At 41.0% G+C, this 25,659-nt stretch overlaps 1 protein-coding gene across 1 annotated transcript in view; it reads right to left on the minus strand.

Annotated features, from left to right (window-relative positions):
* LOC122797943 (zinc finger protein 430-like) overlaps positions 1-25,659 on the minus strand; it is a 180,183-nt gene that overhangs the window by 148,662 nt on the left and 5,862 nt on the right. The window contains exon 3 of the mRNA XM_044066463.1: positions 1,841-1,967. Within this exon, the coding sequence (XP_043922398.1) occupies positions 1,841-1,967 (127 nt within the window). The remainder of the gene's footprint in view (positions 1-1,840; positions 1,968-25,659) is intronic.

The raw sequence follows: 25,659 nt of genomic DNA on the forward strand, positions 1-25,659 counted from the left end.
TTTCATACAATGGAGCTGGACAGGTACCTGAGAAAATGGGAATTATTTTCCTGCAGTATCATGAGTGTATGCCATTTGTTAATAATTCTGTACAAGGTACTCCACTGTATCAAATGAAAGCACACACAATGCTGGAAAACTGCACCTAACTAGTACCAATTTGAGATATTTACAAAAGTATATTTATGCATATTTGCATACTTAATATTCAAAACTAAGTATCTGCAAGTCAGTAATAGTTAAATACAGACATGTATGTTACAGCTACAGGTACAATAACAGCAGCTGGTATAATTACAATAACATATTTACTTATTTATTTGTGTGTGTGTGTGTGTGTGTGTCCTCGTGCAATTGCGCTCACAGCAGTTCATGCCTGGCAGAAAAAATTAACACTATTATGAAGAGGAGTGTACGCAGAACAAGCTAATTTAAATCTTTTATATTTTTTTACATTTCTCAATATATGTACATTTGTTTACAGACAGACTCCAAGGCTGCATTTTAGTAATTTTCTCTCAGAAGATGTGAAATTCCACTGAACCAAGGTGTTTTATCAACCTGCCTCTTACTTGATCATTTCTTAAAAAGTAACTATTCTGCCATTCTTATTACTGAGACATGCAGCCTACTAAATTCTTCAGCCCTGTAACATAAGAATCTTTAGTCTCTCCGGGATCTTGTGAAGAGCAAATGCCAAATAAATGCCAAATTCCTCCTAGGCTTGCAATAATTACTAAACTTTGTTCTAACTGCTGCCATTTTATTTCCCCTCTTCAAAAAATAAGAGTTAAATGGATTCTTTCTCAGAAACATGGGGAAAGCCTGCATACTGTAACTTTTCAGACCTCTTGGCTATTTGTCTTGTACTAAAGAATTAATCAAGTTTCTTGATGCAAACTTCCAGTTTCCTGCCATTTGCCTTACAATGACAGAATTTCATATAGCTGAAGAGGGAACATTATTTGTAGCAGTGAGTTATACTTCTGTGCTTCCAAGCACAAACTGATGAAAAGGACTATATGCCACTTCTGTAAATATATTTCCCCAATTCTGATGTTGAGGAATGTTTGGACATTTGTCAGGATACTCTGTAAGCAATGCAAATATTTGGATGAATTTCACCTTACACTAGGTATGTAATGTTGTTGACTTCTAGAAGTAATAAAGCTGCCCGTGTCACATGACATGTGACTCCTCCTAGCACTGTAATTAGTATATTTAAAGCTACATGTATTATAGCACTGCATACTAATCCACTTCATGAGTCAAAATGGCAGTCACTAGTTAAGGGTAATTATTTCTCTGAATAACTGTACTAACAGATTATTTTATGCTAAACTAATTCTGAGGATGAGATATACATTATTTTTATTAAAATTTAAAGCAGATTTGTCTTTAAATTGATAAAAATATAGTAAAACAGAGTTGCCTCTGCAAATGATACTATGAGACTTGTTTAAAGTGCCAAGATTCTTGTAAAGTGCCAAGATAACTTAAGACCTGTATTTAAGAAGTTAAACTAATAGCAAAGTTGAAATAATGACTATTTTGCTGGGAACTCTGCTACTTGGAGTACAACATCAGTTCTGTCATTACTGTCAGACTGAACATTTGGCTACTGGCTGCAATTCCTAGCAAAGGATGTCATTAACTAAGAAACAAATTAGGTAAATTTGGATAAATGGTGACTGATGTAGCACACTTCATAAAGTGACATGTAAAACAACAGATTTATCGAACCAGTTAATAATTTCAACTCAGATAATAATATCACTCTTACAGATAAGTCAGATAAGTGCACCCCACAATAAGGACACACCTCTAAGGTTCACCTTACCTACAGAAATCATGTTCTCATAGTTCTGCACCATCACCTCCTTGTGTAGCTCTTTCTCTGGTTTACTCAGCATTTCCCACTCCTCTCCTGAAAACTCAACAGCAACATCTTCAAAGGTTTCGGGTACCTGAAAGGATACAGAATTTGACTGCTCTTCATTTAATTACACGTGCAGATTATTTTAAAATGAGTGAAACAGTTATGTTAAAATTTTCTTCAAAGGGACTAGTTGCCTTTGCAAAACATAGCAAATCTTCCTTTCCTCATATTTTTGACAGTTTTATAAAAATTCACCTGATTCAAGAGGGGGTTAGCAATGAAGGTGACAACTTTTGATAAAAACTTCAGCATAATATAATTGCTGTGCATGTGGAATAAGCACTACAATATTTTCTTGCTTTGTTTTCCCAGTTATACTCAGTGGCATGTAGTAGCATCATTGATGAGCCAGTGCATTGAGGGACTACAATAGCAACTTCAGCATTTCTTAGACTGCTGTTTTGTTTTATTTTCAGCATTATTTTACTTTTCTTTAAAATGATTCTTTTCCTTGGTGGATAAGCGGTGTCTGCTCCCTGCTGCAAAAACTATATTTATTTATTTAATGGGTATGTTAGTGTTCCTTTTGTCTTCTATTTTCCCAGTCACGCAGTGGCACAGGTACTGTACATCCCTACTTAACACCCACTGTTAAAGGTACATGCAGTATATCTCTTCCTAATACTACCAGTAGTGAGCACATGCAGTGTACCCCTTCCGGTTACTCGCTCAAATGTATCCTTTCCAGTACCCCAGTTTTTGAGGCTGCACCTTATGACGCCATACTGTAATTCTGATACTTGTAACTAAGAGTCCCAGAATTAAGAAAAAAGCATAAAATGCAAAGCACTTTATGTTGAATATTGCTCTTCTTCCTTTAAATTTTTTTTTTGCAGGGGATAAGCCCCTTCCTGCACCCCTCACAATGTGAAGGACAAGCTCCCAGACTTGTATATACCAAACTCTGAGATCATTATACCTCAGTGAAAAGGGAATACTCCAAGAAAGAGTAATCTGGGACATGGTATGTACAGGTCCGCACTTTTACTGAATCTGTCTCTGTATTCCAGTGCCCGTAGTTCCAAGTCTCAGAACCAGTTACTGCACTGTATCACTCCCTAGTAACCCCTTGTTACTGACACATGCATTGTAAGCTCAGTTACTGCACTGTATCACTCCCTAGTAACCCCTTGTTACTGACACATGCATTGTAAGCCTCCTTATTACCCTCTGCACTGCATCTGTTCCTAGTACCTCCTCTTCAAAGAAAAATAGTGTACCCATCCATTGCACACTCCGTTCTGGGTAAAGGCAGTGTAACTTCTCTAGTATCCCTTGCTCTGGACACAGGCACTGTACTCCTTCCTAGTACCACCTGTTCCAGGCACAGGCAGTGTAACCCTTCCAAATACCCACAGTTTTGGACGCATGTACTCTCCATAGCACCACTGGTTTATATACTCACTGTTTTGGACACATGTACTCTACCCTTTCGCTAGTCCCCCTCTACTATGGACACATGCACTGCACCCCTTCCCTAGTATTCCTAGTAACTCCTTTTGCAGACATGCACTGTACCCCTGTTTTGGACTCATGCACTATACCACTCTCCAGTACCCCTTATTCTGGACACATTCAGTGTATCCCTCTGTTCCTAGTACTCACTATTTTTAGCACATGCTCTATATCCCTCCTCTGGGATCCAGCCAATCTTCTGGTTTCCTAGTGGATGGCAAAGTGAACCAGGAAAAAGGGTTCTTACATTAATGCTTTAGTATAAAATCTTGATCCACTGAAAGGGTGAAAAGACTAGGTAGAATGGGGGACAGTGCATTTAATCTTACTCACTCGGTACTGTAACTGCAGGAAATGTTGGAGACTATTATACGTGTGAACACTTAAACAATTATATTAAGTAGAAATACCTTCTACAAAGAGAAGCTGTGACTAAGTAGTGGGGGACCTCAGTATATTTATTTATTTACATTTGTTTACCTGGAAAGTCCAACTGGCCACAGGTCCTTTTTCAGCAGAAGCCCAGGGGGAAAAGCTCCATGAGTAATAGTAACTTTTCACGCACGCATTACAATAATCAATAAAGTATAAAGTAAACAAAATGTAGTATCATAATAACATACAAATTTGTTACATCTTGACAACAAAACCTAGGCTTTGGACATAGCTAGTACTATTTGTAGGTATGACTCATGTCAAGATATAAGGTTAAGATAGGTGAGTAGGAACAAAGGATTAAACACCAGGGGAGAAGTTGGATATGTTTTGGATATACTGTGATGTATCAGAGCACTCATGAGAGGTTAGTACAGGAACATAGCCACTTATTTTTTAGATAAGCTTTAAGTGATGACTTAAAGTGGCTAGTGGATGAGATTGAGAGAATGGAGTTAGAAAGGGAGTTCCATATACGAGATATATAGTTGGAAAATAAAGATTCTCCTGCAGTGATGTTGGCCTTGGAGACAGTGAGTAAGCTCTTGTTGTTAGAGCGAAGTGGTCTGCTGGAACTGTAAGAAAGGATGAGATTTTGTAGTGCTGGGGTTCTAGTTGGTTGTGTTACAGTTTTGTGAGTTAGAGAGTTGGTTGTAAAAAATAATGTTGGGAAGCTCGAGCCAGTTTAGTATCCTTAAAGCTGTACAATGATGTGTTCTATATGGGCAGTGAAATGCAAACTTAGCAATTTCATTATAACATGCTTCTAGCTTAGATAAGTCAGTTTTCCTTAGATTAGTTAAAATTGGAGAGGCATATAGTAGAGTGGAGAGCAGATGGGTTTGTGCTAATGTAATTTTGGCCATTGTGGTCAGGAACCTTTTTCGCCAATATAGACTTCCAAGTTTCTTATGGAGTTTTTTTTATAGTTAAGGAGACATGCAAGTCAAACTTTAGGGTATTGTCTATTTCCACTCCAAGAAGCTTTGTATGGGTTGTCGGGGAGATCACAGTATTGTCTTTGGCTATTATGTTAAATGTTGGGCATGAAATAGATGTCTTGTTAGGTTGGAAGAGTAATAATCTAGTTTTGTTTGGGTTCAGGATTAGATGGGCATTGGCTAACCGTGTTTCAACAGAAGTGAAAGATTCCTGTGTTTGAGAATGAAGAGTTGATAGAGAAGTGGCAGTACAGATAAGTGTTGAATCATCTGCATACTGTATTATAGAACCATGTGGAGTAGGTGTGTGTAGATTATTAGTCACAGATAAGTGTTGAATCATCTGCAGACTGTATTATAGCACCATGTGGAGTAGCTGTGTGTAGATTATTAGTCACAGATAAGAGATTATTAGTCACAGATAAGTGTTGAATCATCTGCATACTGTATTACAGAACCATGTGGAGTAGCTGTGTGTAGATTATTAGTCACAGATAAGTGTTGAATCATCTGCAGACTGTATTATAGAACCATGTGGAGTAGCTGTGTGTAGATTATTAGTCACAGATAAGTGTTGAATCATCTGCAGACTGTATTATAGAACCATGTGGAGTAGCTGTGTGTAGATTATTAGTCACAGATAAGTGTTGAATCATCTGCAGACTGTATTATAGAACCATGTGGAGTAGCTGTGTGTAGATTATTAGTCACAGATAAGTGTTGAATCATCTGCAGACTGTATTATAGAACCATGTGGGGTAGCTGTGTGTAGATTATTAGTAAAGAGGGAGAAAAGGAGAGGGTCCAAGATAAATCCTTGGGGGGCACCAGTGGATAAAGGAAGGCATGGAGGTAGGTCACCCTGCCATAGAACAGATTGTTGACAGCCAGATAAATAGTTATGAAACCATGGTGTGGCAGATGGTGAGAAGGACAGTTCAGTTAGTACATCTATTAGTTTGGAATGGGAGACCATATCAAAAGCTTTTGATGGGTCTAGAAAGATGGCAGATACAAAGTTGTTGTTATTCCTGTGATGGTTTATGGTATTAGTGAAGGATAAGAGAGCTGTAGTGGTACTATGGGCGAAACCCATGCTGAATGTTTGTGAGAAGGTTATTTGTTAGTAAGAATTTCATGACCTGGAGATGAATACACCTTTTCAGTAGCTTAGAAAGAGGTGAAAGAATAGCAATCGGTCAACAGTTTGCCAGTTCTGTGGAAGGTCCCCCTTTATGCTATATGCAAGCTGGTACACAAAAAATAAGCAGGATGTTCTTTTATGTTCAAAAATTATATATATGACGTTCATATTATTGTTAAAATTATCATTTTCTTACTTCAATAAAAATATTTGATTAAAAAAATAATAAGCAGGAAGCTTACAGTAACCCCTATTCTGAACACAAGCACTGTACCCCTGCCTAGTACCCCATTCTAGGTATATGCACTGCACATCCCTCCCTAATACCCTCTGTGCTGAGCACAAGCACTGCACCCTTTCTAGTAGCCTGTTGTTATCAGCACATGCACTGCACCCCTACCTTGTACCCCCTGTTCTGGGCACAGACACTATACACCCCCTAGTACTCCTTGTACTGAGAACAGGCTCTGAACCCCTCCCTAGTATCCCCCCTTACTGTGCACACACTTTGTTCCCCTTTCTAGTACCCCAGTACTGGACACATCCAATGCACCCCTCCCCAGTATTCCCTGTACTGAGCACATGTTTTGCATCCTACCCTATTACTCCCTGTGCTCAGAAAAGGCACTGGGCCCCTCCCTAATACCCCTGTGCTCAGAACAGGCACTGCACCCCTTCCTAGTAACCATGTGCTCAGAAAAAAGTACTGCCTGAGGTATTTACATGACAATGATATTTAGAGTGCAGTGAGTGTGCCCAGTGGAATGGGTACTAGGGAGGGGGTGCAATGTCTATTCTGAGCAAATGACTTTATTAGGGAGGGGTGCAGAGCTTGTGCACAGAAAAGCATTGCACCCTTACCTAGTACCCCATGTACTGGGCACATGCAGTGCACCCATCCCCAGTACTCCCCCCGTACTGGGCACAGATATGCCTGTTGCTCAGGCTGCTGCAGAGAGATTGACCTACTGCTAGCTGTGCTATTGAGAAAAGATAAGTGTTTATTCTCATTTTTTGTCTGCATTTTGATTTAATATGTCTGTAATCTGTACTTATTCTTCTTCTTGTTTGTCCCCACCCACCCTCGCTGTTCTTGTTTTGGTGTTAGTGTTGGTGGCTCTGGAATTGTCCGCCCCTCCTGTAAGTCTCTGTTTGAACACTCCTCCTGAGTCCATCTCATTTGCTCACTTAACCGAATACAGTGAGGTCATATTCTGAGTCTAGTGTTCACTCTATATAATACAGAGAGAAGATTTGAGAAGGCTAACCCACTTAGGTTCTTCCTTCCTCTCTCCTTGCACTTTAATAACAAAAAAAAAATCATCTGCTTTTGCTGTATTTGTGTTTCCTCCTACTTTATTTTGCTTTTGCCTCTTCTTAAAAGTACTCAATTTTATTTATTCTGCTGCACTTATTGCTGCTTGGTAGTAGCCTGATTAAATTGTAACTGATATTTTAAGTCTTTTGGTTTAAGCACTTGGGCTTCATACCGGTTGATTTACATTAAGAAGGTTTGTGGTCTGCACTGTTGTGGCAGGACAGGTAACTTACATCCTTCTAAGCTGGGAATTGCTGACTAAAAGCTCAGTGTCTGCTATTCTAAAAGTGTATTAGTTCTGTTTTAAGCACTTGGGCTTCAGGCCAGTTATTCTACATTTAAAAGGTTTGTGGTCTGCACTCTTGTGGGAGGAGAGGCTGGATTCTGCCCTTCTGAGCTGGGAATTTCTGGTCACAGGCTTTTTGTGCTTGCTTATTCAAACTGTTTCTTTCTGAAATTGGTGTGCCTTGTTGCTGTAGCATAAGACCAGATTCAGGTCTGCTGAATCTAGCTTTGTTTGTATAACTTGAGCACTGATCCAGGCCATGTTTTTTTGGAGAAGTTTCCCCTGCACCCTTAGTAGCGGGAGTGTGCAGTTAGAACTTGTCTGATTGAAGACTGCTGGAACAGGGCTCAGTTTTGAGCTTTTTTCTGGTTAATTGGGTAACTTGTTTAAATCAGATTGTTCATTTTCTATTGTTTTATATATATATATATATATATATATATATATATATATATATATATATATATATATATATAAATGCACTTTATTCATCTGCTTTTACTGTATTTGTGTTTCTTCCTACTTTATTACTAGGGGCATTGACTACAACTCTGAACTAAGATATATAACAATAAGCATCCTTTTATGTGCATTTAAAGTGTTTTTTTTATTGTATCTCCTTTATTTTCTGAAATTATATATATATATATATATATATATATATATATATATATATATATATACACACACACACACACACACACACACACACACACACACACACATATACTTGTTTCCCGCCTTTCTAAGCTAGTATAGTCCAGTTTTCAGGTTAGTGCTGAATTCAGGGCTGTGTTACAAATCTCTGTGTTTGCCCATACCTTACTTGGATAGAAGGAAGTTTCTCTGTTCACCTGTCAGAGAGGGGAGCTTTGAGCAGCCTATCTGTCCCTGGAGGAGTGTTTTCAGCCCAGAAGATAGTAGTTTATTGGCCATTTTGGGCTAATTTCTATCTCTTTCATTTCCCTGTTATAAAAAATGCATTTGCCCGGTTTTGCGTGCCAGGCAGTGCCGGTTAGCTAGGGTATAACTATTCCTCGCTCCACAAAGTCTCCTCTTCAATTTTTCCCTTGGAACTAGACAAACTTTCAACTTAAGCACTCAAGCCATTCATTTCTCAGCCCGGCACTTGCTCAAAACTCATAGCAAGCACTTATAAACCCTAGCACTACAGAAGGACAAGGCTCTCTATTCGACCTTACCAGCCATTCAGTAAAACAGTTTACTGTACCTATCCAGGCATGTCCAAAGGGCAGTTTCAGGTGTACTCTCCAGTCCAACTGGTGAATCTGGGCTTTTTGAGGCAGTGTAACAACTGCCTCATGTACACAGACAACCCTCTCCTCCTACCACCAAACATTAATACATGCGAGAGATGCAGTTATACAGCCAAATCGGAGGCTAAGCTCTCTCAACCCAAGACTGGATCAGACAGTCCAGTGGAGAAGGGAAATACTGGCATCACACCACCAGTCTCACATTGACCCATTAAACCAGGGTCTATATTATATCCTCGAATGCTTAAAAAAGTGAACGCTGATTGATCAAACTTATTTTCGCAAAACTGAAAAATATTGAAGCAGCAGAAACTCAAATTTTTTCCTAGGGAAAGAATTCGGTTGTCTGTTTCTGTTGCTTCAGTATTTTCAGTGTTATGGTGGAAAGTTACCGGTCAGATTCAGGTAAGTATGCGATTGTGTGGATGTGAGTGTTAGGGCGATTTAGGTGAATTAGGGTTAGGGCTTGGGTTAGGTGTGTGTGCGATTGAGTGGACATGAGTGTTAGGGTGGATTTAAGTGACTTAGGGTTAGGGAGCGGGTGAGGTGAGTGTGCGATAGTGACGGACCTTAGGGTTAGGGTTTGGGTTAAGGTAAGTGGGTAGTTAGTGGTGTGTGCATAGTTTAGTGTAGAGTTAGGTATCCGATTTTAGGTGTATGTGTGTGGATTTCTGTTTGTTTGGTGTGCTTGTGTTGTGTGTATGTGTTTTGGATCAGCGATTTTTTTTCCTGGGAAAAAAAAAATCGCTGATCTGACAGTTCGAGATTGTAAGCTTTTGCTTAAGTTAGGTCGATCAATCAGCGTTCGCTTTTTTAACCGTTCGATGATATAATATAGACCCCTAAACCAGCACCAGCAAAAATCACACGTAAATACACGAAAACATACTCGGAAGCTCTAAATAAAAATCTTCAAAAGCAACAGAGCCCTCCAGAGCATACATCCAAGCAACCTCTACCCCCCCCAACACAAACCATGAAACACATACTTCACAAAACCAGTGTGCCCCGCAATCACAGCCCTCAAGGCAAAATAACATACCCAACATACTAGTAATAGGTGACTCTATAGTCAGGCACACTGACGTCCCACTCACTAGGCTGAATAAGGAGAAGGTTACTGTTAGCTGCCTGTCGGGTGCCAGGATCCACCACATAACACAAGCACTCAGGTCACTCCAGAACAAGTACAAATACGACTCTGTCATTGTCCATGTTGGTGTGAATGACCTGAGCCTTAACTCCCTGGACTACATAAAAAGAGACATGGAAGAGCTCTCTGATCACGTAGCCCAGTCCGGTATGACCCTGAGTAGCATCCTGCCCTCACCAAGAATGATACCACAGTATAAAGAAAAAATTATCAATTTCAACAATTGGCTAAGTTTCTGGTGTCATTCAAAGGGGATCCAGTGTCTGTCTGCCTGGGATGACATGCTCGATAAGTGATGCTGCTTCACTAGAGACGGCTTGCAGCTGTCACCCTTAGGCTTTCGAATACTGGCCAAGGCTCTTGCCACCCCCATAGTGCCTTTTTTAGGCAAGGCTCAAAAGACAAACCCACCACCGTAAATAGCACAAGTAACAAAAATCTGAGGGTAATACTACTCAATGCCAGATGTCTAAACCTCAAAATGCACACACTCGAGGCATTCCTCAGTATGGAGAAAATCGATATATGTGCAGTAACAGAAACCTGGTGTAAGGCTCCAGAGAGCACCCCAGCACTACCAGGCTACAACTCATACCATACATTTCGGCCACAGAACCCGGACCGAAATACAAAAGGCAGGGGCGTATCCATATTCATCAAGGATACCCACACTTCCAGGTTAGTGGCGCAGCATGATGCTTCAGAGATCATCCGCGTGCAACTAACAACGGGCAGAACTGCAATTCAAATTGTAGCTTGCTACAGATCACCCACCATGCCCCAGGACCCCCATTCTGCATTTCTGGAAACACTGGGTAACATAAAGGTCCTACCAAACACCCTAATATTGGGTGATTTCAACTACCCAAACATTAACTGGGAGAACTGCTCAAGTACTAACTCCCTTACCAAACATTTCCTAGAATTTATAAACTCAAATGCCCTGGAACAACTGATCAACACTCCCACCAGAGGTGACAACATATTGGACCTGGTCATCACCAACATGGGCGACCGGTGTTCCACACCGGAGGTCAACCCCTCACTGGTTAGATCTGACCATAAACAAATCACTGGATATCCACATTCCGCCCCCACCCCCGGACAAGGAAAACACCGTGAAAAACTTTTCAAAAGCAAATTTCACATTACTTAAGACGGAGGTGGAAAGTTTCAAAGCCCCAATGCTAAAGGATAACACGGTCCAAGCTCAAAATCCTTTACTAATGCATTCTACGGGCACCTACAAGACATCAGGGACCAAGGCACAGCAGCCATTTTAGGAGCAAAAATTAAACTGTAATGTGTGATAAATAAATAAATAACCCTGTGCTCTACAGTCACATAACAGTTACACAACAAACCCAAAGAAAAGTAAAATAAATGTTCTGAAGGAGTGATTCTGTACAACTAACATGCCTCCAAGGACACTCCTCCTTCCATTCTATGAATAGCAATTTACTTAAGTAGGGAATATCTCCCAGCAGTTAATCACTCACAGTGACACCTGATGGGATATGCCCAAATTATTAACTAAAAATGTTCACTTACAATAACACATGAAATGGTGCATTCTGTTCTTTTACTTTGTAACAAAAGAAGCAAAAACATAAAATACATTTTGGAAAAGGGTCAATTAATAGAAAAGTACCTAACAGAAGTAATAAGATGGCTGATACTTACTCTGATACATTTTGTAAGTATTGTGAGTAAATTAGTAAACAGCATTTCTTTAAACTGAACTAAGCAGTGGTGTAGATATTAGTTTAACTGCTGTAGCCTATAAGCAGTTGTCACTATAGGTGTATCTACTCTCAGCAGCCACAAGGTAAGCATACAGAGTTTTATTTTTCACAACAGTTGTATTTATTTTTGTCACTTTAGTTTAGTTAGGGAAAGCAGGCAAATATCTCAGCAGAGGACTATGGCAAGCTGACAGTGAACCAGTTGGCCAAGGTGTGAAAATCCAAAGGACTGATGCATGCCAACCTGACTAAAGAGGAAATTATTTCAGCCTTAATCGTAGCTGCAGTATGGACCAGCAACCAGAAAGACAACCAGTTTGGTGATGGGGATGTGCAGCCCTCAGAAGCAGGGCAGTTTATCTTTTCCTCAGAGGATTTAAAACCCCATCTGGAGTTAAAGAGACTTGAACTGGAGGCCAAATGCTTGGAATTAGAGTTGGTAGAAAGAATGTAGCATTTGGAGGCTGAAGAAAATGAGAAGCAGCGGCAACATGAGAAGGACATGCTTACTCTTCAACAAGAACATGGAGGTAATGTGGAAGGAAATAATAGAATCCCAGAAGCAACAAAGATCAATAAATTTCTTCCACAGTATAAAGAAGGTGATAATTTTGATAGTTTTATTCATATAATTGAAATAATTTTATGTCATTTGTATATCAAACTGATTTGTACAGATGCTGGTGTTAAAATTGTATTTGTAAAGCTGCTTTTGTTAAAAATGTATCAGCAGTGTGTCCTGCTGGACAGAAAAGAAATACACATTTATATCAGACTGTACTTTTGTAACTGAGGACATGTATATATGTTAACACTGCATGCTGGAAGGGAAGGAGTTAAGCTCATATCAGCTTACCTTAAAAAAATAGCCAGACATTTAATGACTTTGTTTAGGCCATAAAGATTTTAGTGCACAGATCTGAATGCAGCCAGAGGAGCAATGTCTGGGAAAGGCCTAGGTTCTTAATGTCCTTAGTGGCGAATTAATTGCTACTGTGGGGTGCCAGAGAATGGCTGGTTAGTCTGTCCAGGAAGGAAGAAAGTATTGGAATTAGAAGGTCAGAAGGAGTTGCATTGTATCTTTGTGGACTTAGAGAAAGCATATGACAGGGTGCCTACAGAGGAGGTACGGTATTGTATGAGGAAGTCAAACTCAAAGTAAACTTTATTGTCATTTAGAACTACACAAGTGCAGCCTAAACAAAATTTCATGTATCAGCTCAATTCTTGAGATCACAAAGGAAAGTGAAACAACCTATACATGTAGAGGAATAAACATAACTAACAAATACAATACTACTCCCAAAACACACAAGAAAGAGCAGAGACATTAACCAACACTCATATAGAAAAATAATACCCTCTCCTGAGTTAAATTAACTACCTTATTTAAAGTAATACAAAACATACTACAGATTGAAATGCCCATTATTTGCCTAATATTGCACTTGAGTGAGTTAAATAATACTGACTATGGATACAATAAATAAATATTGCACTTACTTGGAATATATGTAAGTATATATTGCACAAATAAATAAAAATTGACTTATGTGTCCAGACCCCTGGGACTAGTGCCCGAGTTCAGAAGTCTAATCACTGAAGGTTAGAAACTGTTACTGAATCTTGCAGTCCTGCAGCATCTGCTGCCATATCTCCTGCCAAATGCTTAAATAGTCCATGTGCAGAATGTGTCTTGTCCTGTATTATTTTGGTGGCCTTTCAGATGTTTCTTGCAGAATAAAGATGTTGTATCGATGGAAGACTGAACCAGTTACTTTCTCTGCAACCCTCACCACTCTTTGTAACTTCTTCCTTTCACAGTTTCATAGGTTGGTACTAGACTATCGGCTCTAGGGCCTATACAAGCCTAGCCATAACAATTTCCTGGATATTTCTTCCCACAATATTTACTTCCATGGACCCTTGTCTAGCAGGGTGACTGATATGATCCATGGGGTGAATTTCCTATCTCCCATCCACTCGTCAAGGTTCCTTCTGAAGAGGGCCAATGAGGCACTCTGCTTGACATGTATGGGCAGTCTATTCCAGAGTATGGGGAGTCTCTGTTTCAGGAACCTATCCCTCCAGCATGTTTTGTTCATTGTGTTGAAAAGGTTTAGATCCATGGAGCATGTGGCTCTGACGGATTGGGATTTCTTTAAGTGGAGCATGTCCAACAGCTCAGGGTTTGACATGGCCTTGTACGTTAAGCAGAGATCACATCTGAGTAGACGATATACCACAGAGTATAGCTGGGGTTTTTTTAGACGGTCAGCTTAGGGCATCTGCTTTAGGCCTGTGATTCATTTAGTGAGATATTTCTGTGGCCTTTCCAGCTGTTGCAGATGTCTTGTGAGGTACATACCAAACGGGGCGTTGTACTCTATAATGGGTCTAATGAGGGATGAGTACAGTCAGACAATGACCTCCTTTTTTCTGGAGGAAAATCCCTTCGTGATGAGGTGTGCCACATATAAGGATTTCCTGACTGTTGTGGTGATGTGGTTATCAAAGGTGAGACTACTGTCCAAATGTGTCCCTAAGTCTCTCGTCACACTTTCAGTGTTTAGTGTACTGCCACCGATGTGGTAATTCACGGGTACATGTTTTATCCCAAAGGGGTTAACTGTGCATTTCTTGGCATTAATCTTGAGCCCATGGCTCTGGCACCAAGCATCTGTTTCTGTAAGGCCCTTTTATAGAACATCCACATAATTTGGGGGTTCAATAATGACTCCCAGTTTGCAGTCATCTACGAACTTTTTAGCCAGAGTCCCTTAGTGTTGGTCTATACTTCAGAAAAGTAGATGCCAAACAACAGCGGTCCCAGGACTGAACCATGAGGTACTCCACTTGTCACTTGTCTGGAGCTGGATTTGGAGTCAGCTACTTTTACAGTCTGGGTTTGGTCAATAAGCCAATTGGCAACCCATCAAGTGACGTAGGGCTTTATGCCCAGCTTAGTAAGTTTATCTATGATTCCAGAATGAGGGATGGTGTCAAAGGCCTTGGTGAGGTCCAGATAGGCTGTGTGGACTGCCTTACCCTCGTCCACAGCTCTGGAGACTAATTCAAAGAAGTCAATCAGGAGACAAGATTGGCCCTTCACGAACCCAAATTGGGTGGGGTCCAGCATTTGAAGGTTGCCAATGTCTTTGTTTATAAGTACCATGATAATGAGTTCCATGCCCTTGCAAATCAGGCTCATCAGACTGATTGGATGGTAGTACCCGGGATCCAAGGTGGATCCCCCCTTGTGGAATGGGATAACTGTAGCTGTGCGCCGCTCAGTGGGCATGAGGCCTGAGTTTAGGTTATGATTAAAGATGACACTTAGGTGAGGTGCCAGTTCATTTTGTAGTTCATGTAGTAAACAGCCTGGGATATCATCTGGTCCCATGGATGATGTACCCTTAGCTTTGGAGAGAGCGGTTTCTACCTGTGTGGCCATGATTACCAGAATTTGGCAATCTTTTGATATTGAGATGGGCCCTTTAGAGGGTGAGAGGGGGTGAAGTTGGCACTAAATAGATCTGCCAGGATATTGGCAATATCCTTGGGATCAGTATATTTAATGCCATTCTGTTGTAGCTCAGAGCAGATCTGAGCATTGCCATTTAGATTCTTGACATAACTATAGAATGCCTTGTGGTTTTCTTTGGAATCTTTGGCAATTTTATTTTCATAACTAGCTTTGGAGGATTTTATGAGGGATCTCAGCTTTTTACTGAGGCTGGTAAGGGAGATTTTTGCATCCTGGGATTTTCCTCTTTTCTGCAACAGTTTCTTCCTTCTGTTGTATAGTTTGTTTATGGCAGGGGACCACCAGATTTGCTTCCTTTTTTTGGAGGAGAGCATCTTGGTTCTATTTGGGATGGCATGATTCATGTTCATGCAGGAGTGGATGTGCTCATACAGTGCCTTAGTGTAGGATTCAGCAGTTGAACTTTCAGCTCCCGTCTGCATGGGTGTCATGAAGTTTGTCACTTCTGACTTGAGTAGCATGAAGTTGGCTTTGGAGAAGTTTTTTACAGAGGTTTCCTTACTGGGGGTGGGGGTGGGATGTGGATGTCAAGGGTGATTTGCTTATGGTCAGACCTGCCCAATGAGGGGGTGACCACTGGTGTGGAGCATCCATCTCCCATGTTGATAATGACCAGGAAATTGGAGCCCCTGGTGGGACAATGGATTAGCTGATCCAGGGCGTTGGAATTTATGAATTTCAAGAACCATTGGGCAAAGGAGTTGGTACCCGAGTAGTTTTCCAAGTTAATGGCAGGGTAGTTTAAATCACCCAGTATTAGGGTGTTTGGTTGTATCTTAATATTTTCCAGTATGTTTAGAAAGTTGTAGTGAGAATCTTGGGGCATGGTGGGGGATCTGTAGCAAGCTACAATTTGGATTGCAGTCTTACCTAGTGTTAGTTGCACCTGGAGAATTTCAGATGTATTGTGTTGGGCAACTAGCCTGGAGGTATGAATATCCTTGGTGAATATGGACACTCCTCCACCTTTAGTGTTTCGGTCTTGGTTTGGTGGCCGAAAAGTGTCGTAAGAATTGTAGCCCGGTATTGCAGGGGTGCTCTCTGGAGCCTTGAACGAGGTCTCAGTTACTGCACAGATATCAATGTTCTCCATTTTTAGGAGTGCCTCGAGAGAGTGCATTTTGAGGTTTAGACTTCTAGCATTGAGTAGCATTACCTTCAGATTTTGCATGCTTGTATCTGTTATGGTGGTGGTTTTGTCCTTTGAACCTTGCTTAAAAAAAGGCACTATAGGGGTGGCAAGAGCTTTAGCCAGTAACCTGAATCCCAGGGGGACAGGTGCAGACCATCTCTGGCAAAGCATCGTGGTTTGTCGATCATGTCATCCTAGGCAGATGGATACTGGATCCCCTTTGAATGACACCAGAAGCTTAGCCAATTGTTGAAGTTAATCATTTGGTCCTTATACTGTGGTGTCATTCTGGGCAAAGGCAGGATGCTACTCAGGGCTAGGGTCATACCTGCCTGGGCTACATGATCCAACAGCTCTTCCATGTCTCTTTTTATGTAGTACTGGGAGGTACATATCAAGTCATTCACTCCAACATGGACAATGACAGAGTCATATTTGTACTTGTTGTGTAGTGACTTGAGTGCATGCATTATGTGGCAGATCCTGGCACCCGACAGGCTGCTGACTAATTTTGTCCTTGTTCAGCCTGGTGAATGAGACATCAGTGTGCCTGACTATGGAGTCACCTATGACTAAAGTGTTGGGCACATTTTCTTGCCTTAGGGGCTGCTGTTGGGTGGCACACTGGTGTTGTGAGCTATGTGTCACTTTGGTTGTGACCAGTGTTTGTTTGCATTTCGCTTTGGAGGTCCTTGTTGCGTGGGCAAGTTAATGTTAAGGGCATCTGCACATGTGTGTTTAGTGTAGCTATGTGTGGGTGTTGATGGTGTGGGTTTTGAAAGGCTATGTGTTGCTTGAGGTGTAGTGCAGGTGTTAACCTTCTCCTCTTGACTGTCTAACATAATCTTGGCTGGAGAGAGCTTTGCTTCCAGTTTGGCTATGTAAGTGCATCTCTCACCGGATGTAGTGTTGGGTGGTAGGAGGAAAGGGCTGTCTGTGTACATGAGGCAGTTACTGCCTTGCCCCAGTATGCCTAGAATCACCAGGTGGACAGGAGAAATCCCTGGAAGCTGACCCTTGGACATGCCTGTTTAGGTTCTTTTTTTGTAAAGTACATGAACTGTCTTCCCTTACCTTTGCAAGGTACTTTGCAATTATAGACTTAGTGCCTACGATTAATTTCTCCTTATTAACAAGGAGTGTTGAGTGTTTGTATCAGTTTAAGGCTTCCTAGTGCTTTCCAGCAGGTTCTAGAGCAAGTGCTAGTCACAAGGGTTCAGATTTTAGTGCTACTACTGAGAAACCAGCTAGTTCTAAAGGAATATTTGAAGAGCAGACTTTCTGGCACCTAGAATAGTTTATCCATAGCCCTGCGGTGCTGCACGATGCAAAAAATGCGCAAACACACACGTTTTTAAGCCAGAACATTGAAAGGGATAGAAATCAGCCCAAAATGGCTAATAAAATTACAATTTCAGAGCTGGAAACCACTCCCACTGGTAAGCAGTAGGACTTCCCTCTACCACAGCAAGGTCTGGATAGCTCTAAACACAGAACCACAGCAAGGTCTGGATAGCTCTGAACACAGAACCACAGCAAGGTCTGGATAGCTCTGAACACAGAAAATAAAGTCCTGAAACCAGCAAAGCCTGGGATCTGGATTATACTAGCTAGGAAAGGCGGAAAACGAGCAAACAAGATAGTATTTTTTTTTTTGTTAAAACAGGCTAAACAATGCAATAATATAGCACATAAACACAGAAAAAGCTAACGCACTTGAGTGTGTAGCCCTAAACAGTAAATGCAATTAAAACTCTACAAACTTAGCAATTTAAAACTTTTTAAATGAACCAAGGCAAGTGCACAACTGAAAAATGATTTAAGAGGCAGTAATACAGTAGAATAAGTAGCTAGTCTACATATACAGAAAAATCTATATATACAGAAAAGCAGCTAAAACACACACACAATTCAGATGCAGTGCAACCTACAGTACTTGAGTTGTAGCAATATTAAGGCAAATACAGTTTTAATAAATGCACTAAAATATACTCTATATTTCCAAAATGTTTGAGAAGCACAGTCAGAACACAAGGAGATTCAGACATTTTTTTTCTAGGAAAGGGAGAAAGGAGGAACAGAAGGAAAGAAACTAAGTGGGTTGGCCTCAGGGTTGCCAGATTTCTGACTGGCCATGTAGGGACAAAGTGAGGACCCAAAAAAAAAAAAAAAAATATATATATATATATATATATATATATATATATATATATAAGATAAACGATCACCAAACCAGCAGCAATAAGCAGCATACAAAACGTTTCAAGAATAATCCAACAAACTTCAAGCGTTGAAAAATAAGTCCAGTAGAAATAGTTCAAACAACTTGATTTATTGCACGAAGAACAAACAAAACGTAAGCGCTTTCACGGGCTTCCCCGCTTCATCAGACGTATATATAAAAAGTCTTCAACGCTAAGTGAGGACCAAAATAAAAAAAAAAGGTCTTCAACGCTTAAAAACATGGAGGTAGTTCTGTTTAATACGGAACATCAAGCAGTTCCGCATTAAACACAAGTAGCTCCATGTTTACCAATTTTTGATTGGCCCGTATACCAGTATACGGGTCAATCAAAAAACTCGAAAAACAGAGCTATGTTTAATGCAGAACTGTCTGATGTTCCACATTAAACAACAGCAGCTCTGTATTTAGCGATTTTTGATTGGCCCATATGCCGGTATATGGGTCTATAAAAAAAAAAAAAGCAGAGGGCTGTTTCACTGGGATTTAAACCGGCAGTGCGGGACTCAGAATCGGGATGCTGATCCCGGGACAATCCCGCTCAAATAGGGAAGTCTGGCAACCCTGGTTGGCCTTCTCAGATGTTCTTTTTGTATTAGGTAGAATGAGCTAATGACACTAGACTGGGAGGAGTGTCCCAGATCAAATTTACAGTAGGGGCGGGCAACTGCAAAGCTACCAAGTATAACAGCAAGACACCAACAGGGAGGGAGGGTGAGGTACAATACTAAAGCTACTAGCCTACACTCTTTTAGACAGTAAATACTAAAGAAATGTTTATCACAGAAGAAGAACAGCAGTGAGCCACAACATGAAAGTTTTTAAACAGATAAAGGAGCAAGGAGTCTCTACAGAATGCTTTTGACTGCAAACAAATCAGTTATATGATACACTCCTTAGCAGGAAATCAGAACAAACAAATAGGTGCTTAACAAGTACAGAAAATTTCCCGTTAATACCTTTCACACAATGAAACTAGCTATAAAGCTTTACAGTGTGACAGTAAAAAACTTATTTCTCAGGCCCTGTAAGGCAGACAAATTTAGTTTAACCGTGCAGATTAGTTAATAGGAATAAAATACAGTAAACAGTATGCAGCAGGCAATATAAAGTGCTATATATAAATTGCTAGCAGCAATAACCAGTATAAATAAGCCAAACAAATTATGCAGCTTCCAAACCATACTGTGAAGTTGCAGATGAGGTTGCTCTCTATTGCACCTCTATAGAAGGTAGAAAGAATTGAAGAGGAAGCTTAGCTTTTTTCAGCCTTCTTAAAAAGTAGAGGCATTGCTGCACTTTCTTGACGAGTTGGCTGGTGTTTCCTGACCACAAGAAATCCTCTTATAGGTGTTCCTGACCATGAGAGACCCTCTGATATGTGTTCCCACACAAAGAGTGGCAGAGAAGTATGTTAAGAGTGATACAGGATATGTACAAGGGCAGTGTGACAGTGGTGAGATCTGCAGTAGGAGTGATGGTTGCGATCAATGTAGAGGTGGGACTACATCAAAGAATCAGCTTGGAGCCCTTTCTTATTTGCAATAGTGATGGACAGGTTGACAAACGAGATCAGACAGGAGTCCCTGTAGACTTTGATGTTTGCAGATGACATTGTGATTTGTACTGAGAGTAGGGAACAGGTTGAGGAGACCCTGGAGAGGTGAAGATATACTCTAGAGAGGAGAGGAAAGAAGTTCAGCAGGACTAAGACAAAATATATGTGTGTGAATGAGGGGGAGGACAGAGGAATGGTGAGGATGCAGGGAGCAGAGTTGGTGAAGGTGGATGAGTTAAGTACCTGGGATCAACAGTTCAGAATAATAAGTGTGGAAGACAGGTGAAGAAGAGAGTGCATGCAGGGTGGATTGGATGAAAAACACTGTCAGGAGTGATTTGTGACAAATGGGTACCAATAAGAGTGAAAGGGAAGGTCTACAAGATGGTAGAGAGACCAGCTATGTTATATGGGTTGGAGACGGTGGCACTGACAAAAAGACAGGAGTCAGAGCTGGAGGTGGCAGAGTTAAAGATGTTAAGATTTGCAGTGGGTGTGATGAGGACAGACAGGATTAGAAATTAGTATATTACGAGTGTCAGCTCAGGTTGGATGGTTTGGAGACAAAGCCAGAGAGGCAAGATTGCATTGGTTTGGACAAGTACTGAGAAAGGATGCTGGGTGTATTGGAAGAAGGATGCTAAGGATGAAGCTGCCAGGTGAGAGGAAAAGAGGAAGGCCTAATAAGGTTTGTGGATGTGGTGACTGAGGACATGTGGGTAGTTGGTGTGACAGAGCAAGATGCAGAGGACAGGAAGAAATGGAAACAGATGATCCACTGTGGTGACCCCTAATAGGAGCAGCTGAAAGGAAGATGCCTTAGCAAGTCCTAGGTGTGTATTGTAACACATCTGTTAGACCCTGGTTCAGCTTCTAGTCAGGGGGTAGTATGGGAACCACAGAATCAAGTGAACAGATGTGATGTCATTCTATAGCCAGCACTGAAATAATTTTAGATACTAGTGAGGGATGCAACAGTGACACTCAGCACTCTGTTACTGGAACTGACACAAGACACTCATCCACTTTATATTGCCTTGTTTTTGTAAGTAACTTAACTAGGGAACAGTAATTCTTCAGTAAGTTAGGAAAATATAGTAAGATAAGTTAAATATTGTTTTTCTGTATCTGTCTGAATCTTTCCAGCTGTTTGTTTTTATATTTCCTGTTAACCGAAACTCTTGTGTTTATTGTAACTAGATATTCAGTATTTTCATGTTTTCTCTTTTATTAATTATTATTAAATACATGTATACCATTCATTGTGGCTGGTCTTTTAGAAAATAGTTTAACCTTTGAGAGTAACTGGATTTATTTGGTGGTTCTGTGGGCTTCATGCTCCTGGAAGTCTTGCCACTTGGTCAAACTTTATAATTTGTATAAGTATTAATTTTACTAAGAATAATTGGGTACCCTGGTAAGTGCCTTAGAGTAGCTGACTGGTGGCAGTGTATCTACCTTATAGACTGGGCAGAGGTGGTAGAGCAGATAAGCTGTGTCAGCCTTTCCCAGGTGTGTGTGTGTGTGTGTGTGTGTGTGTGTGTGTGTGTGTGTGTGTGTGTGTGTGTGTGTGTGTGTGTGTGTGTGTATTAAATCTCAGAGAGTATGTGTGTCAGTTACTTGGAACAGGGAAACAGAGCACTGATTTCTGCAGAGAGAAAGGTGAAATCTTATTTGCGGCATGGAGAGGAAGTCTAGCCCCAGGTCTGGAGTGTGCCCCCTGTGTGCTCTTGTGCTTGGTTCAGAGAGCTGCACCAGAAAATACAGTGTGTATCCATTTTTGTTCTAAGTGAACATTTCCCACCAGTGTCAGTGGTGAGGACTGATGCTCCTTGATTACTTGCCCAGAGGAGGGATGTCACAGGAACCACAACTGTGATTCCCAAAATGTGGTATTTTAGGATATATGGCCTCACATTTTCTACCTTCTCTACTGGAAAGATAACAAGAAGGCTCAGTAATAGAGTGTACAAGCACTTACATGCAATCAAATTAAGAATAATCTGAATGTCTTGTACAGACAGTCCATCTTTTGCAGTAATGTTAAATGATTTTTAAGTAACTGGTCACATGTTACTAATTGCGAGAGGTGGAGATTTGGATTGAGTTACAAGTTAAGGTGAATGGTGATAAGCATCCTAGTACTAATGAGGGTCTGAATTTGTTGGACTGACTTACAAGTTAGGTTGAATGGTGGTAAATATCTTAGTACTGAAGAGGTTCTGAATTTGTTGGACTGCGTTACAAGTTAGGATGAATGATGGTAAGTATCCTAGTAGTAATGAGGATCAGAATTTTTAAGAAGGTCCCCCTGCACCCTTGTGGCAGAATTATGCAGCCAAGAACCCACCTGAGTTGGGATTGCTGGAATAAGGCTGTCTTGAGCTTTCCCTTTGGTTACTTTGTTTAAAATCATTTAACTTGTATTTAAGCATCGCGTTTTCATGGGTTTGCACTCAGTTTAATGGGGCTGCTTAGATATTGCACTGCTGCCCTGTGAACAACTCAGTTGTGCATTGTGAAGCATTGATGCAGTTTTCTACCCCTAGCCCTCCATAGAATAGCCACTTTTTGTTAGTCTTACAGCAAAACCTGGTCCATCTAGCCCACTCCCCACTAGTTACTACAGTGTACACCTGCCATAATGGACAGAGTTTCCTACCATTTTTCCAGACAGCCTGATTGATATGGGCATCTTGAGGCAATGTAGCAATTGCCTCATGTATACTGACAACCACTTACTCCTAAAACAAATACAACATGTTGAGAGATTTATCTATACTATGAATTTGGAATCAATTATCTCACATAACAAACCAGATATCAAACAGGGTCTCAGCACACACACACTTCACCTCTTGTATATAACAAGCCCACAACACATAAACCCACATACTTGGAGGTACTGGCTAGAAGTCTACCTAAAGATCAAAGACCTCCCAAGGTCAAATCTACTGCACACACTGCAGACCAAACAGAGTCCACTACACATAATAATACCCACAACAGTGTCTCAGACAATAAGCCCCTAAGGCAAAACACCTCAAAACCAAATGTCTTGGTCATAAGATGACTCCATAGTGAGACATACAGATGTCCCCCTCACCAGGCTGGACAAGGAGAAGGTCACAGCCAGCTGCCTGTCAGGTGCCAGGATCCATCAGAACACACACACACCCAAGTCTCTCAACAAGTACCATTATGACTTGGTCACAGTCCATGGAGTAATGAATAACTTGACACATACCTCACTGGACTATATGAACAAAGACATGACTGAGCTCTCAGATTATGTGTCCCAGGCAGGTATGTCCCTAACCCTAAGCAGCAAACACCTATGAACCTATGAACCTATTCTAACTTCACCCAGGTCGATACGGCAATATAAACAAAAAATAATTGACTTCAACAATTGGCTTAGTTTCTGGTGTCAATCCAGGGCGATCAGTAACTGTCAGCCTGGGAAGATATGGTTGACAGACCACACTGCTTTGCCAGAGATGGTCTTCGCCTGTCACCTCTTAGCTTTCGATTACTGGCAAAGGTACTTGATCCCACATAGTGCCTTTTTAGGCAATGTCATAACAACAATATTCCCAATGTAAAAAACCCACTAGAGACAGACTCAAGGTTATGCTGCTTAATGCTAGGAGTCGAAATCGAAAACTGCACTCACTGGAAGCACTTCTTACCTTGGAAGATGCCAATGTCAGTAAAGTCATAGAGACATGGTTCAAGACCGCAGAGAACACCCCAGCTATGCAAGGCTACAATGCCTTCCACACATTCAGTCCTCAAAATGCGTGAAAGAGCCAAAGGCAGAGGTGTATCCATCTTCATTAAAGACAAATACACCTCAATACTGGTCAAACAGTATGACTCCCTAGAGGTACTCCAGGTCCAACTAAGTGTAGGTAAGAACCCCCCCCTTCCATATCATTGTTAGCTATAGGTCCCCCACCATGAACCATGAGAACCACTCTGCCTACCTGGACCTACTTCAGGTCACTCACTATGCACCAAAACACCTTGGCCATGGGTGATTTCAACTATCCTTCCATCAACTGGGAGTCATATATGAGCACAAACACTTTTGCCCTATGATTTTTGTACTTTGTTAATACAAATGCTCTGGAACAGATAGTCTTCACCCCCACAAGGGGCTCGAATGTCCTAGACAGTACTCACCAACATAGGGAGTCTCTGCACTACCCCCTCTGTGTTGCCCTCCCTGGTAAGGTCAGATAATAAATCAGTCTCATTCAAAGTAGCAATCATACCTGAAGCCCACCAAGAGCAAAAAGAATGAAAACTTTCTCCAAAGCAAACTATAGCCTTCTAAGCAATGGCATAAAAAGTTTCAAACCCCCTAATACCACTGTCTTCAATGACTTCTATACAGAGGTGTACACAAATGCCCTGTATAAACACCTTTACAAATGTATAGGCTCAGCTGTACCTGAAAGGATCAAAACAAGGTCCTCTCAAGAAAACAAGCCACTCTGGTGGATACCAAGCATAAACAGGTTATACAACAAGAGGAAGAAACTAACGTCTAAGAACAAGACAGAAATGACACAGCAGAGGAAGGACACCCTCCACAGCTTGAACAAGCAAATTAGGTATATTGTAGAGTCCTCTAAAGCAAATTACAAAGCTAAACTAGCATCCCTAGCTAAGGATAGTCACAAAGCATTCTTTAACTATGTCAGAAATCTAAAGGGGAAGGCCCAGCTTTGTGCCAAATTAGTAGTGGTTGGTACCACTCATACAGACAGATTTGGTGCAAACTACACCCCCTCCCGTCCCCACCAGACATACCCCAAATTATAACTGTCACCAGTCCTCTACCTAGTATCTTCAAAGAGCAGGTAATAGCCACACAATCCATAGCCAAAAACAAAGCCTCTATGGGACTGGATAACACCCCAAACTGCCTACTAAATGGTCTAAAACAGAACCTAGCCGAACCAATTGGCACTCTATTCAACCACAGTCTAAGTACTGGCTTTGTCCCAGCAGAGTGGAAAACAGAAATGGTAATTTCCTTGCACAAAGGGGGTCCATAAACCAACACTGGGAACTATAGACCTATAAGCCTAACCAGCCCTATTTGCAAGGCCATGGACAGAATCATCATGGACCTTATCAACATAGACATAGATGACCTTCAAACTCTTGACTCAACCCAATTTGGCTTTGTTAAAGGTAGACCATGGTTATTAAACCTAGTGGATTTCTTCGAGAATGTCACCAAACCCTTGGATGAAGGCAAAAACAGTATCTACAACCTATCTAGACTTAGCCAAGGCTTTTGACATGGGTCTGTATTACAACGTCAAACTAAAACAAGTTTGAACGTTGTAATATCGAACCCTAAAGTCCGAAAGTGGAAAATAGCGAAGCCACGGCACATTGACTTTTTTCCCAGGGAAAAAAAAATCGGTGGGCTGTTTTTGGGGCTTTGCCATTTCCTCCATTTCAATT

Source organism: Protopterus annectens, chromosome 3.part1, assembly GCF_019279795.1.
Source record: "Protopterus annectens isolate FY-2018-M chromosome 3.part1, PAN1.0, whole genome shotgun sequence".
Classification (NCBI taxonomy): domain Eukaryota; kingdom Metazoa; phylum Chordata; order Ceratodontiformes; family Protopteridae; genus Protopterus; species Protopterus annectens.